Source organism: Eurosta solidaginis, chromosome 1 (genome assembly GCF_040869045.1).
Source record: "Eurosta solidaginis isolate ZX-2024a chromosome 1, ASM4086904v1, whole genome shotgun sequence".
In the NCBI taxonomy this organism is placed as follows: Eukaryota; Metazoa; Arthropoda; class Insecta; order Diptera; family Tephritidae; genus Eurosta; species Eurosta solidaginis.
In genome coordinates, this window is record NC_090319.1 from 8,611,885 (window position 1) to 8,627,681 (window position 15,797).

The 15,797-nt window shown below is 36.5% G+C and overlaps 1 protein-coding gene across 5 annotated transcripts in view; it reads right to left on the bottom strand.

Annotated features, from left to right (window-relative positions):
- Positions 1-15,797, bottom strand: part of LOC137248457 (irregular chiasm C-roughest protein-like) — a 614,955-nt gene that overhangs the window by 182,884 nt on the left and 416,274 nt on the right. For all 5 annotated transcript variants that reach the window (XM_067779403.1, XM_067779390.1, XM_067779396.1 and 2 more), the window contains exons 5-6: positions 14,040-14,183; positions 11,450-11,644 (exon numbers count right to left, since the gene is read on the bottom strand). In XM_067779403.1, coding sequence (XP_067635504.1) covers positions 11,450-11,644; positions 14,040-14,183 — 339 coding nt within the window. The remainder of the gene's footprint in view (positions 1-11,449; positions 11,645-14,039; positions 14,184-15,797) is intronic.

The following is a 15,797-nucleotide window of genomic DNA, read 5'->3' on the forward strand; positions in this document are numbered from 1 at the left end:
TGCCGCTCCGATGTGGTTGACAGCCACTTGAACCTAACCTAACCTAACCTATGAATTAAAAGATTCATGAAATAATCATAATCATCATAAATATATTACTTTATAGATTTATAAGTTTATTAATTTTTGATTTAATGGATTTATGGTTTTTTGAAATTATCAGGTTATGAATTAATTAATTTATGCATTTATGAGTTTATGATGGGTGTTCGAAATTGTTTATTGATAAATTTATGCATTTCTGAATTTGTAAAATTACGATTTTATGAATTTCTAAACATATGAATTTAGGTACATATGAATTAAAACTAAAGGGATCTATAAATTTGTGTATTTAAGAATTTATGAGTCTACGCATTTATGAATTAGTGAATATCTGGTTTTATATATACGAATTTATAAGTTCATGAACTTATGAATTTACGAACTAACGAGTTTATGAATCTATGAATTTACGAATTAATGAGCTTATGAATTTATAAATTAATGAGATGATTAATTTACTAATTTATGATTTTAAGAATTTAAAAAGAAATTGTTACGAATATTAGCAACACAATACCAGTTGCCATCTCTAAGCCATTGCTAAACAGTGATTTGTATGCACATCAATAACTCAATCATTATGTCTACACATATGTCCATACGAGCAGCGGAGAAGCAACGCACAAACACATGCATATATTTTATCTAAGGTGCTCACAAGAGAGGGCAATAATTTGTGCAAGTTTATGAGAAGCAATAAACATAGTTGTGGCTGGTGATTTTGTAGCTGATAACTAAATAGTAAGTTCTGGAATGGAAAAGCCTAGAAGTATGCAGCCAGGAAATCAGACAGTATAAAAAAGCGACAGTAGCGGCGCGAGAAATCAGTTTCATTTGAGCTATCAATCAGTTTTGATTAAGACGTTATCTGGCAAGCAATAGCAGTATGATTTATTGTGAAGTACTTTAATAAAGGACATTTTCCTTTATTCATTATTGGAGTTATTTCTTCAACAGTTTAGTGATTCGAACCTTAGTAGAAGATTTGAAATAAGCGGAGTTGCAGTAAAATCGTTACAATTGGTATCAGAAGAGGAATTGTTGAATAAATTCCAGAGGACAACAAGGACATTGCAAAGTTCAGTGAATTGAAGATCCAGCAACTGAAGAAGGTGTTGGAGAGCCGTGGATTGAATACAACCGGCATTAAACTCGAACTTCAGGCACGACTACGAGAGGCAATGGAAGAGGAAATAATTAACGTGGAAGAGTATGTCTTTCATCTTAATGTAGACGAGACAACAACAAAAATTGAAGAGAAAAACGAAACATCGCAGACAGTTACGAGCACAGACTCGAACATGATATTGGCTGCAATAACTGCTCAAACATCGACAGTGGCATCCCAACTAGAATCCCAGGAGAACCGTATAACATCCAAGATAGAAGCACAGGAGACGCGTATGTCAGAAATGTCGACACAGATTACATCGAAGATTGAAGCACAAGAAACGCGTATGTCAGAAATGTTGACACAGATTACATACAAGATGGAAACTCAACTGGAAGAACAGAAAACATATATGGCATCCCAACTGGAAGAGCAAAAGACATATACGACATCTCAGTTGGCTGAGCAGTTGAAAGCACAGGGGGCCCGCATATCCTCGCAGCTGAAAGCACCGGAGATAAGGGTAACATCGAAGCTGGAGGCCCAGGATACAAAAATTTTACAGTTTGAGGAAAAAATCGAGGCCGAGATGTATGCTTTGAGAGGACGTATCGAGCAGTTGCAACTAAATCGCCCAGCAGTTTCAACGAGTAATCCAAAGGTAAAAGCACTATCCTTTGAGGGTTCTGTTCCTTTCCAGGTCTTTAAGCTACAATTTGAAAAGACCGCAACAGTGAACAACTGGAATGTTGAAGATAAATTTGATGCACTCCTCGTAGCATTGAAAGGACCAGCTGCCGAAATCTTACAGACTATTCCAGAGTACGAATGGAACAGCTATGAAGCATTGATGGCCGCTCTAGGGAGACGATACGGAACTGAGCATAGCAGACAGATATACCAAATGGAGTTACTGAATCGCTTCCAGAGGCCTGGTGAAACATTGCAAGAGTTTGCGTCGGATGTTGAAAAGCTGGCACATTTAGTGAATGCGGGCGCAACGATGGAATACACTGAAAGGGTAAAGATTCAGAGCTTTATAAATGGCATACGGGGCGTCGAAACAAAGCCAGCTACATACGCAAATTCAAAGCCAACATTCGCAGAAACGGTATCACATGCTCTGATTGAGGAATCTGCGTCGCTTCTGTGTAAGCAAGTTTTCAAAGCACGCCGTGTGAAAGTAGAAAGGCCAGAGTGGGTAGACGCAATATTGGAGGCGCTGAAAGGATCGCAAAAGCGGAGTGAAAGAGTTATCAAATGCTTCAAATGCGGGAAGCCCGGTCACATTGCACGTCATTGCGATCTTGGTCCTGGTAGTTCCAACTTGGGTGGCCGTAAACGCAAAGCTGGATGAGATGAGCAAGAGCGTGCCAGATGTAAAAATCGAGAGCTAGCTCCATCTATTGAATGTCCTGTGATATCCGTGTCGCAAATTGGAAGGAAATCAAGCAGTCTTACCGTCAGAGGGAATGTGGATGGCAAGGAGCGTGTACTGACTGTAGATACGGGTGCATCTCATTCCTTGATTCGATCTGATTTAGTCAACAGGAGAGTAAAACCGTTACCTGGAGCAAGGTTGCGTACGGTCACAGGCGAGTATAACCAAGTCCAGGGAGAAGTGATATGTGAAGTCCTAATTGGGAAGGTCATGGTTTTACACAAATTCGTTGTGGCGGAGATCGTTGATGAAGTGATATTGGGAGTGGACTTCTTAGTTGACCATGACATCAGGATCGATATGCCAAGAAAGATTATGCGCTATGAGAACCAGGATGTGCCACTTGACTTCAGTTTGGAAGAAGGGTTCAGCAGTAATCGTGTGCTGGTGAAAGAGATTCGACAAAAACCGCAAAAGTCAAAGGCAGCAGATCGGGAAATGGTTGATGGAACGAATGGGCAAAACAAATCAAAACCGAAGGTACTTGTGACAGAAACGCTGCCATTGACAAGCCCTAACGAACGTACTAAAACGAAGGAAAGAATTCCCAGAAAGAATGCAAGGGTGGTTTAAAGCCAGGGCACACTACTGTTGTGAAGCGTCGGAACGATACTGATTATGCAAAGCAAATCCGTCCAGCGCAAGCTCTACGAAATAGTTCATTGGCCAAACAACAGAGTGTGAAGGAACGAACCAGGGTATTGAGCAGTACGATGAAACACAGGTACGATGAGGACAATAATTCGAAAGGTTTCTTGGCGGGAGATTTGGTACTGTTATACAGACTCACCGGCGGAAAGGTGTTCCATCCAAATTTCGGTGTAGTTGGTAAGGCCCGTACAAAGTTGTGAAGAAGATCATTGACGCCATCTACCGCATACAAAGCATTGAGAAACCACGAAGTAGAAGAGTGGCACATTTGGAGATGCTGGCAGCGTTTAGAGCGAGAGATTTGTCTGATCGGGACGATCAGACTTAGGTGGAGGGTAGTGTTACGAATGTTGGCGGCACTAAGGGGTACTGCCATCTCTAAGCCGATGCTAAGCAGTCATGTGAATGCACATCAATAATTCAATCATTATGTCTACACACATGTCCATATGAGCAGCGGAGAAGCAACGCACAAATACATGCATATATTTTATCTAAGGTGCTCACAAGAGAGGGCAATAATTTGTGCAAGTATTATGAGAAGCAATAAACATAGTTGTGGCTGGTGATTTTGTAGCTGATAACTAAATAGTAAGTTCTGGAATGGAAAAGCCTAGAAGTATGCAACGAGGAAATCAGACAGTATAAAAAAAGCGAAAATAGCGGCGCGAGAATTCAGTTTCATTTGAGCTCTCAATCAGTTTTGATTAAGACGCTATCTGGCGAGCAATAGCAGTATTATTTATTGTGAAGTACTTTAATAAAGGACATTTTTCCATTTTTCCACAGTTTAGTGACTCGAACCTTAGTAGAAGATTTGAAATAAGCGGAATTGCAATAAATGCGTTACAATATGATTATATGAATTTATAAATATATGTTTTCATGAATATACGAACATATAACTACATCTATTTTCAATATAATTAATTTAAGAAATTTTGAACATATGAATTTATGCATTTTTCAATTTATGAATTTAAGATTTTATGAATTTCTTAACATATGTATTTATTTTCTTATGAATTTAAAACTAAAGGGATCTATAAATTTGTGAATTTTAGAATTGATGAATTTGTGATGGATTTATGAATTTACGAATTTATGAGTCTATGCATTTAGGAACTAGCGAATATTTGGTTTTATATATTAACGAATTTACAAATTCATGAACATATGAATTTACGAACTAATGAGTTTATGAATTTATGAATTTACGAACTAATGAGTTTACGAATTTACTAATTTATAATTTTATGACTTTAAAAATATATGAATATATCTAATATATAAAATTCTTCTGTCACGGTTTTAGAGGCTGAACTCCTCCGAAACGGCTGAACCGATTCTCATGAAACTTTGTGAGCATTTTGGGTAGGTCTGAGAATCGGCCAACGTGTACCTTTTTTTCGTTATGTGTCTAGGGTCTTGAGATCAAAACGTGGACCTGGGTACCCCTAGAATGTGTTTATACAATATTGATATCAAATGAAAGCTGTTGATGAGTGCTATAGTACAGGATAATTTTCATACAACTATAGGCCAAAACATGGACCCGGATACACCTAGAATGTGTTTTTATATTATGGGTATCAAATTGATGCTGTTGATGTGTGCTATAATACAGAGTAAGTTTTACACCGCTGAGTGACTAGGGTCTCGAGATATAGGCCAAAACATGGACCCGGATACCGCTAGAATGTGTGCGTATTATGGATATCAAATGAAAGCTGTTGCTGAGAGCTCTGAAGTTCATTGTGATATTCGATTTAGTCGCATCAACCTGGCAAAACTGATAAATATGCATGCGAAGCCGAAATAAGGACATGAATTAATAATACCCACATACTTATTTGCATACGTCCTATTCGATTTGCCTGAAATTTCGTATATAAATTTGCCTATATTAGTATCTACGATGCTTTTTTCCGGGAAGTATAATAGAGACGGACTGGGACTGGGATTAGGACTAGGACTGGGACTGAGACTGAGACTCGGAGTGGGACTGGGACTGAGACTCGAAAGGGGACTGGAACAAAATACATACCACCCTCTGGGACTGGCAATAAGAGATAAAGAAGAAGGAGAAAAACTTGAGAGAAAAGAAAAGAGAGAAGGAGACTGAGAAAGAGATAGAATGAGACGAAGATGGAGATGAAGCGAAAAAGACGGAGGGAGGGGTGAATAAAGAGATTAGGAAAAAGTGTAGAGGTGTAGGGCAGAGTTAGACGGAAAAAGCTTATTAAAATGTATGCAGATAGGCCAAATTTAGGGCAGAACGACGTCTGCCGGGTCTGCTAGTGTTTTTATAAATATATGTTTTTATGAATATATGAACTTCAATTTAATTAATTTATGAAATTTTGAATTAATGCATTTTTGAATTAAGAAATTTGTGAGTACATGAATTAGCTTATGAACTTTTGAGTCGTTTTAAATATCAGTAGAACCAATTAGGTTAGGTTGGTTTAGGTTGAATTGACCGGTCCGTGACGACCTCTCAAAGACGGATTGAGTCCATAGTTTTCTATGACTATCCTGCACTGCGCCCTGCCGGGTATAAAATAAATGTGTAAATTAAAAACCTTTACCTAGAAATGCACTTAAAATAAATATTATCAAAAGCAAGTGAAATAAGAGTGCAGAAATGTGAAAATTCCTAGTTAATTTAATTGATTTTCACTGTGGCCGCGACGGCGTCGGTGTTAGAAAATTGCAATCAAAACAAGATACACACACACAGCAGACGCACGCATACAAACAACATTCTACGCTAACAGTAGACCGTAGGTACACAGTTAGCGGCAGCGTGAAGCAACTGTTAGAATTTTGCTTTTTTGGCTGGTGGCCAAATTGAAATATTGGTTGGCTAACAAAGTCAGATCAGACAGTCAGCCCGACTGGTCGACAACTTGGTTTTGGCAAATAAATAAATGAGAGCGGGTTGCTCGTGGTTGTTGAAGGTGTATTATTTTACTCTTAAATTATGTGAGATACAAAAATACATACTAACACAAATAAACCACTGTTGGACACACACACACACACATATATATATACATATATATATGTCTATGCGCTAGTTTACATGTATTGTTTTTGTAGGCTCGCTTGTGCGGTAAGCTTTTGCTGATTTGTGGCATATAGCAGAGTTTAGTGTGTGACTGATGTTGTTGATGAGGTACGCGGCAGTATTGCGGTAGAGGGGATTTCGGTCTTCCAAAAATGTCAAATGCTCGTTAAAATAGACAAAGGAGTACCCAGTCAAACGAAACATTAATTTAATTGAATTTTTGCGACAAACAAATCATCAACTGACTAAATAAAGTAAATAAATTCCATATGATAAGTTTGTTGTAGTTAAGTTGTGGTATTTGCGTCAAGTGTTGTAAATAAATTAAGTTGATTTGATTAGCGGTTTAAATTGTAATTAATTTGTCAAAACCATTTTATAAAATATCCAAGCTTTTACATACAATTTGGCAGTGGAATTTGTAAGCGTAAAGTTTGACGAATTAAATTTTTTATGTTACTAAGGGTCTTGTATTTATATAAAACCGTATACGTTAATTTTATGACAGTAAAATTTTAAGCACCGCTTAAACTTGTGAAAACCAAATTATGTATGGTATGGTATGAAAACTAATTAAGTAAATTATCAATCATTCAGAACTGGTTTTGTGTAAGTCATTCACAGCGTTCCTCACGCTAGCCGAGAAGTTTATATTAAAGCTGTGTCAACTGCCCTTACGAAATCTTTCTGCCTGTATCACATCAGCCTAGCGGGTTACATTCTTTTCTTTGCTTGCGACCACTCAATATCCTTTCCTAATTCTTTGCAAGCTTTCCCTTCCTTTTGTCGATGATGAATATGGCTTAACTGTAACAATAATGAATATGCAATTAGAAAGAAGATAAGAGAGCCAAAGGACGCCGCAAGTTGGAGAGCTTAGAATACTTATGCGGTAAGCTATGTCTGTCGTAAGGTCACCCCTAAAATCTGCAGAAGTTTAGAGGGGTCAAAAAACCAAATCCGGCGAAGAATATATGGGGTATTCCATCCCATTTCGACAATTTTGAACCAGACCCCTTTAGAATTGGCTGAAAGTTTTTCTTCTTTTTCTAGCTTACGAAAGACGTTTTTCAGAATTTTTTCAAATTTGTTCATGCAACTCAAAAAAAGTTATGAAGAATATATGGGGTATTCCATCCCATTTCGACCAATTTTGAACCCGACCCCTTTAGAATTGGCTGAAAGTTTTTCTTCTTTTCTAGCTTACGAAAGACGTTTTTCAGAATTTTTTAAAATTTTTTCATGCAACTCAAAAAAGTTAAAATGCTATAACTTTTTCAAAAATTGACAGTTTGGAATCATTTTTTTGAAAAATTTGTTTTTAAATGTACTTTTCGGAAAAAATACAAAAAAATTTTTAAAGTTTTTTTTTTGTAATTTTTCAGTTTTTCGAGATTTTTCCAATTTCGCCATTTTTTTCTCATAAAAAACTTCAATCAATTCTGCAATCATCCCCACTAATCCCGGAGTGGGCCGATAATTTTTTTCTTTTTGTTTATTTAATTGAAAAAAAAAAAACTTTAAACATTTTTTTGTATTTTTTCCGAAAAGTACATTTAAAAACAAATTAAAAAAAAAAAGATCCCAAAAAAAAAAACGGTTTTTTTTTTTAATTCATAACTTATTTTGAGTTGGAAAACGGTGTTTTTTTCAAAATGCTATAACTTTTTCAAAAATTGACCGTTTGGGATCTTTTTTTTTTATAAGAAAAAAAAAAAAAAACAAATGGCGAAATTCGAAAAATCTCGAAAAACTGAAAAATTACAAAAAAAAAAAAAAACTTTAAAAATTTTTTTGTATTTTTTCCGAAAAGTATTGTAATTTTCCAAAAAAAGATCCCAAACGGTCAGTTTTTGAAAAAGTTATAGCATTTTGAAAACAACACCGTTTTTTTTTTTTAATTCATAACTTATTTTGAGTTGGAAAACGGTGTTTTTTTCAAAATGCTATAACTTTTTAAAAATTGACCATTTGGGATCTTTTTTTTTTTTTAAATTTGTTTTTAAATGTACTTTTCGGAAAAAATACAAAAAAATTTTTAAAGTTTTTTTTCAATTAAATAAAAAAAAAAAAAAAAATTATCGGCCCACTCCGGGATTGGTGTGGATGATTGCAGAATTGATTGAAGTTCTTTATGAGAAAAAAAATGGCGAAATTCGAAAAATCTCGAAAAACTGAAAAATTACAAAAAAAAAAACTTTAAACATTTTTTTGTATTTTTTCCGAAAAGTAAATTTAAAAACAAATTAAAAAAAAAAGATCCCAAACGGCCAATTTTTGAAAAAGTTATAGCATTTTGAAAACAAAAGCGGTGTTTTTTTTTTTTAAATTCATAACCGTTTTCGAGTTACATGAAAAAATTTGAAAAAATTCTGAAAAACGTCTTTCGTATGCTAGAAAAAGAAGCAAAACTATCAGCCAATTCTAAAGGGGTCGGGTTCAAAATTGGTTGAAATGGGATGGAATACCCCATATATAACTCATACAATGTTCGACTTAAATTGATTGGGATACAAAACTACATACTCGAAAAAAATTAGAGAACTCTAAATAAAAAGTTCGACACTTTCGTAAAATTTTCTCGAAATTGTCTTCGATATCAGCTTATATAGCTGCAGTTACAAAATTGATAGACATTCTTTCTTAAAATATCGAATATAAAAAAAGAACCAACTTCACGAAACTTTATAATATTGCCACTGTTATATCTCTATTCGATGCCGTATATTTGAATTTTTCACAATAGAGCCAAATCAAAAATATTTGTTAGAATATTTCCCACAGTACCTCAAAAAATAAGAGGGGGTACGCAGGCTATCTATGCTGAACATAACAGGAGTCATGTAAACAACCACGATAGATCCTACTGTATCCAGATCACTGTACTGTTTTTCAGGCGGAAGTAGTAGCCGTAGACAAAGCAGTAGATACACTGTAAGAAAATAGCTTAAACCGCGCGTCAACTTTTATATTGACAGCCAAGCAGCAATTAAAGCAATAATCTCGTTAAGCACAGAGTTTAGAATTGTATTAGAGTGTTATCAATCCTTGAAAAAAACCGACACTGGGAAAAGCATATATCTATATTGTGTCCCAGAGCATATGGGAATGGATGGGAATTAAAAGCCTAAAAGGGCGCATCTATTGAAGATTTCTCCGTAGACGTCCCAATTTGATTGGGCGAGATTAAGAGAAGGCGCGAGTTGCACATAACTGATCAACCGAGAAAGGTGTGGCCACAGGCGCAGGGCTATAAAGTGTCGAAAATCATGTGTAGGTTTTACAAACTTAGACTAACAAAATTACTCTTATCATTAAAAAGAGAGGACTGTGGACTACTGAAAGGTATTCTGTTTCGATACAGCCTTCTGGCGTCATATGCTTTTAAATAAAGTTTGAATAATGATAGCCGATGAAGGAAGTGAGGGTCGAGTACGTTTTGTGCACTTGCAGAGCTAGGCCTGCAGCTTTAAGGAGGGATACAGCTGGAAGCAACAATTGGCATACGCCCTAGAAAGCTTCTGGCATTCGCAAGGAAGACGGAGCTATTTTAAAACATAGCTCCTGGTTTTTGATAGGCTTTTTCAGTTGTTCGTTAAACAAACTTCTGGTAACACTACTGATTCATTCAGTTTATGTGAGTTCTTCACGTATCGGCCAGTTCAACCTAACCTGACCTCCCACAGTAATCACATGTACGAGTTAGCTTAGTGGTAAGAAAACTTAATATTACTTTTAAGCGCTCCGGGTCGAAGTCATTTGCCGCTGCAGTCACACATTTTATACTCAGCTGAGCAGAGCTCACAGAGTATATTAACTTTGTTCGCATAACGGTAATCCATAACGGCATAAACTAATCGAGATAGGTATAGACTTCTATATATCAAAAATGATCTGGGCGAAAAAAAGAAATTTATTTGGCCATGTCCGTCCGTCCGCCCGTGAGCCCGTAAACACGATAACTTGAGTAAATTTTCAGGTATCTTGATAAAATTTGGTATGTAGGTTCCTGGGCACCCATCTCAAATCGCTATTTAAAACAAACGAAATCGGACCTTAACCACACCCACTTTTTCGATATATAAAATTTCGAAAAACGGAAAAAGTGCGATAATTCATTACCAAAGACGGCTAAAGCGATGAAATTTGGTAGGTGGGTTGACCTTATGACACAGAATAGAAAATTAGTAAAATTTTGGACAATAGGCGTGGCACCGCCCACTTTTAAAAGAAGGTAATTTCAAAGTTTTGCAATCTGTAATTTGGCAGTCGTTGAAGATTTCATGATGAAATTTGGCAGGAACGGTACTCCTACTACTGTATGTGTGCTAAGGAAAAATTAGGAAAGTCGGATTACAAACACGCCCACTTTAAAAAAAAATTTTTTAAAAGTAAAATTCTAACAAAAAATTGAATATCTTCACATTATATAAGTAAATTATGTCAACATTCAACTTAACTTATGGCGATGTCTCAAAAAGGTGTCCATCTATAGAACTAAGGCGCACGACGTTTTAAATAATCATTATCCCCTTTAATTTGATACCCATATCGTACAAACACATTCTAGAGTCACCCCTGGTCCACCTTTATGGCGATATCTCGAAAAGGCGCCCACCTATAGAACTAAGGCCTACACCCTTTTAAAAACTCATTAACACCTTTCATTTGATACCCATATCGTACAAACACATTCTAGAGTCACCCCTGGTCCGCCTTTATGGCAATATCTCGAAAGGGCGTCCACCTATAGAACTATGGCCCACTCCCTTTTAAAATATTCTTTAATACTTTCCATTTGATACCCATGTCATACACATTCCAGGGTTACCCTAGGTTAATTTTGTTAAATGGTGATTTTCCCTTATTTTATCTCCAAAGCTCTCAGCTGAGTATGTAATGTTCGGTTACACCCGAACTTAGCCTTCCTTACTTTTTTTTTAATTTTTCCCACTCTGAATAAAATTACTCCCAAAAAAATTTTTAATACCTCAGTTTTCAAAAAAAAAAAAAAAAAAAAAAAAAAACAAGAAAATTTGGCAAAATCTTGAACCTACATTTTTCTCATTTTAATAGTTACTTTCCTCAGATGAGCAAATTTTGTTTTTACGTGTGGTTATATACTCACATTTAACATCTAAACGCGCCTCCACCGGCACTGATTTCGCCGTATAGGATTCGTGATAAGCAAGACAACGTAAAATATCACCGTGACGTTCACGCATCGCTGTCACTTGAACAACAGATGTTGATGACCAGGTGCGAGGATTATCCGGTTCAGTGTTATTTATTTGCGGATGAATTGGTTGAATCTCTTGATCACCTAAATAAAGAAGAAAGAAGCAAAGGTAAATATTTTTATTACGATGAGTATAAAATGTTAGATAAAGCAAACGAGGTGCTACGGATATACGTATGTACATATGTAGTTGGAATAAGAAGAATTCAGATCAGTAAAACAGTAACTGAGCGAAGAACCTTATGCAGTCGCAGTAGGTAAGAATAATTTAGTTGGTGATGTGAAAAACTAGACAAAGATTAAGTGAGCTTTAAAAAATTACAGCGTTTGATATAATTTCCAACAACAACAATAGCTTTTAAAATAAATAACCACCAACCAATAAAATGTATCTTTATATTAAGCTGCAAAAAAGCGTCGATAAAAAGTTTTGTCATAGAAAAGTTTCGATAAGCGAGCGTAGAGCTTATTGTAAAGACAAGAACTCGTAACACAATATCGGCACTTATTAAATACACTGTACAACATCAACTTTACACCAAAGTAAAAATCTAATTTTTCTGAGAGGTGACATAGCACTGAAAAATTCTTCTGAAAAAACTCATAGTCCATCTCTTAGACCATGCGTGCAGAGTTCTGAAGAGCTTAAGCTTTGTCTCATAAAGAATGTTAATCCTTATAAACAAGTAACATGTCATGCTAATACTTGGAAACTCCGCCATTTCTCTTTCCATCAGTTTTTCACATTTGTCTCAGAGGCATCGGCCAGTCGCTACGTGTTGCATCACATGTTGCTAAAGATTTATATGGAATTTTCACTTCTGGGGTAATACAACGATGGAAGAATCTATCGTGAAGATTTTAGGAGTTGGTATGAAATATTAGACTTTGCATAAAGAGCAATTATTTCTTGGTCTCCAAAGTTGAAACTCTCCCAGATTTTTTACAACTTAACCAAAGACTCCTTGACACCTTCTAATCCTTAAGTGCTTATGAAAACTAACTCAACACTACTCTCGAAAAATGAAACAGTCAAAAATCAATGCGACACTTGGGAGATTTATAATTTGCATTTTTATACTCAACGTGCTTTGCACACAGTCCGTCTGCCGTTAACACGATAGCTTGAGTAAATAGTGAGATATCTTCACCTAATTTGGTACACGAGCTTATGTGGACCCAGAATAGGTTGGTATTGAAAATAAGCGAAATCGGATGATAACCACGCCCACTTTTTATATATATAACATTTTGGAAAACACAAAAAACCTGATTACTTAGCAAATAATACACCTAGAATGTTAAAATTTGACATGTGGACTGATATTTTTGATGAAATTTTTCAAAATGGGCGTGGTACCGCCCACTTGTGACAAAATCAATTTTACAAATATTATTAATCACAAATCAAAAATCGTTAAACCTATCGTAACAAAATTCGGCAGAGAGGTTGCCATTACTATAAAGAATGCTTTGAAGAAAAATTTACGAAATCGGTTAAGGACCACGCCCACTTTTATATAAAAGATTTTTAAAAGGGTCGTGGACGAATAAAATAAGCTATATCTTTGCAAAAAGGAGCTTTATATGAATGTTATTTCAGTTCCCAAGTGGACTTATAACAATAAATAGGAAAAACATCACATTTTAAAAAATAGGCGTGGCACCGCCCCTTTTATGACTAAGCATTTTTCTATGTTTCGAGAGCCATAACTCGAAGAAAAATTAACATACCGTAATGAAATTGTGTACTCATATTTTCCTTATAGCAGAAAATATTTCCAGTAAAAATGGACGGGATCGGTTAAAGACCACGGCAACTTAGGTATAAGATAAGTTTAAAAGGGTCGTAGGCCAGAATAATAAGCTATAACTTAGCAAAAAATAGTTTTGAATCAATTATGTTTCACTTATCAAGTTTTATTGCAAGAGGAAATGGGAAGAAATTTTTTTTAAACGGCCGGTGCCACGTGCTATTAAGAAAAGTAATTTATCTGAAATGAAATGTAGAATTAAAGTTCACGCTGAGTATATAATGTTCAGTTACACCCGAACTTAGATACCTTTACTTGTTTTGGGCTATAATTGATCGGGCTACAAAGCTGCGTACAGAGATCTCCGAATAAAAACTTCGAAATGTTTGTAAAATTATCTGGAATTTTCGAGTTTTTCGAAAACTTGTTGAGATCGGCTTGCATAATTTCAGCTAGAAGATTTATGGAATTTTTTTTGAATTTTACGAAAATAAAAAAAATTTAAATCTAAGCGAAGAAATTTGACAAAAACTGCCACTGCTCTTTTTCTGTTCTATTTTGTAGGTATCTCTTAATTTGTGTAGGTTCTAATCTTCCTATTCCAACTGTTACGTGTTTCGTTTTCCTTAGTTTTAACGATACCTTTCAAATAAAATCAAAAGTACTAAAAACAAGCTACAACCCTTGCATTGTTAAAAATTTCTTCAAATATATGTTCTACTTACCAAGATACCATTTCAGCGTCGCCGGCGGGTTGCCATAGTGCGATATACACTTAACGGTAGCTAGAGCGCCAGAGTCGATTGTGATATTATGACCAGGCGGCACATGTGCACCCTCATACTCCAAACGTGGACGTTGTGGCGCAACTGGGCAGAGAAAGAAATAAAATAAAAAAAGATGAAACTTAGAAGATAATAAATGTTATTATAAGCACTGCGATATGATGTGGGAATTAATTGAGTTGAGGCACGAAACCACAGCACATCTATTGCTACAAGCTAAGCTAAAACTCATAGTATTACATGTATATTAGGGTGGGTCGTAAATAATTAATCTCTCGGTTTAGGTGAATACAGAATGTAAGCGTAAGTTAGTTGTAAGCGTAATCGTGGTCGTTGGAAGTGATATGCTATACGGAGGAATATAGTATGTAAGTATAGGCATAGTCTGTAGTATTGATATGCTCTTTGGGGGGAAAAGAAAATAAATGAAAAGAAAAGAAAAAAAAAAAAATATGGTAAATAAGGAGAGAAATGAAAAGAAAAAAAAGACAAAAAGAACAGAAAAGAAAAGAAAAAGGAGTGAGAGGAAAGGGAAAGAACGGAACGGAAATCATAGAAAAAAAATGGGAGGGCAGAGGAAAGGAAAGAAAAGAAATCAAAAAGAAAACCGGGAGGTATGTTATCAATTTGTTGTCGAAATGCTAACGGTTATCGATGAGTTGTCGTTTTGTTATTAATGAGTTCTGGGCTTAGGTTAGGTTACGTTGAACTGGCCGGTCCATGAGGACCTCACATAGACTGATTGAGTCCGTAGTGTTACCAGAAGTTTGTTTTAATGACCAAACTGAAAAACCCTATCAAAAACCAGGACCTATGTTATAAAATAAATCCGTCCTCTTGGCAAGTACTAGAAGCTTCCTAGGACTTAAGCCACTTGCTGCTTCTAGATCCGGCAGCTATATCACTCCTAATAGCTGGAGGCTTAGCCTGGCAAGTGCAGGGTACGAGCACGTCACTCATATTCTCGGGAAAAGCCAAAGTCTTAGTGTTATCTCCCTTTGGTACCTCCGTGAAAGCCGGAGTCTTAGCGTTATCTCCATATGGCTTATCTCCTTCTTCCGTATTTGGAACTTCCCTCTGACTCGCAGCTTTCGAGGTAGTTGCTACCTCGCTATTGGGGCCCATCTGTCTTACAGCTTTTGGCCTACTTGTACTGTCTATGCGACTTCCCTCGCGGCTCTAGGACTGGGTCTTTTCTGCCTCTTGAAAGCAGGCTTGTCGCCTTCCGCCGAACATTGTCTCTCCATTCTGCCATTCGACGCTTCTTCCTCCTGGTACCAGTTGCAGAACCGAGGGTTTCTCGCATCAAACTTTTTGAACTGCCTTCGACCTACTTCTACCGCCTCATGGGCCCATTCCAAGCGCTCGATCTCCACTTCTGTTGGGTCGACCACTACTCCCAAGCGTTGTACATTTTCAGTGCTGCACGGTACTGCGAGAGAGCTCTTTTACTTTCTCTGCTTCGTACGCTTCTCCACTCTTCTACTCCGTTTTCTTTTGTGTGCTTCTCCAACACGGAGTTCATTGAATCAGCACTACTCTCGCTCTCCGAGTCCGACGCTTCGCTTAATGCGTATTTGTCGTCCTTGGCTTGCGACTCAGTCCTCCTCTTATCATCGTCCTTATTACAATCAGGTAATGAGTCGTTCATCGTGGTCGTACGACCACCTGCCCGATACGGCGGGTTCAGCGGTCCAG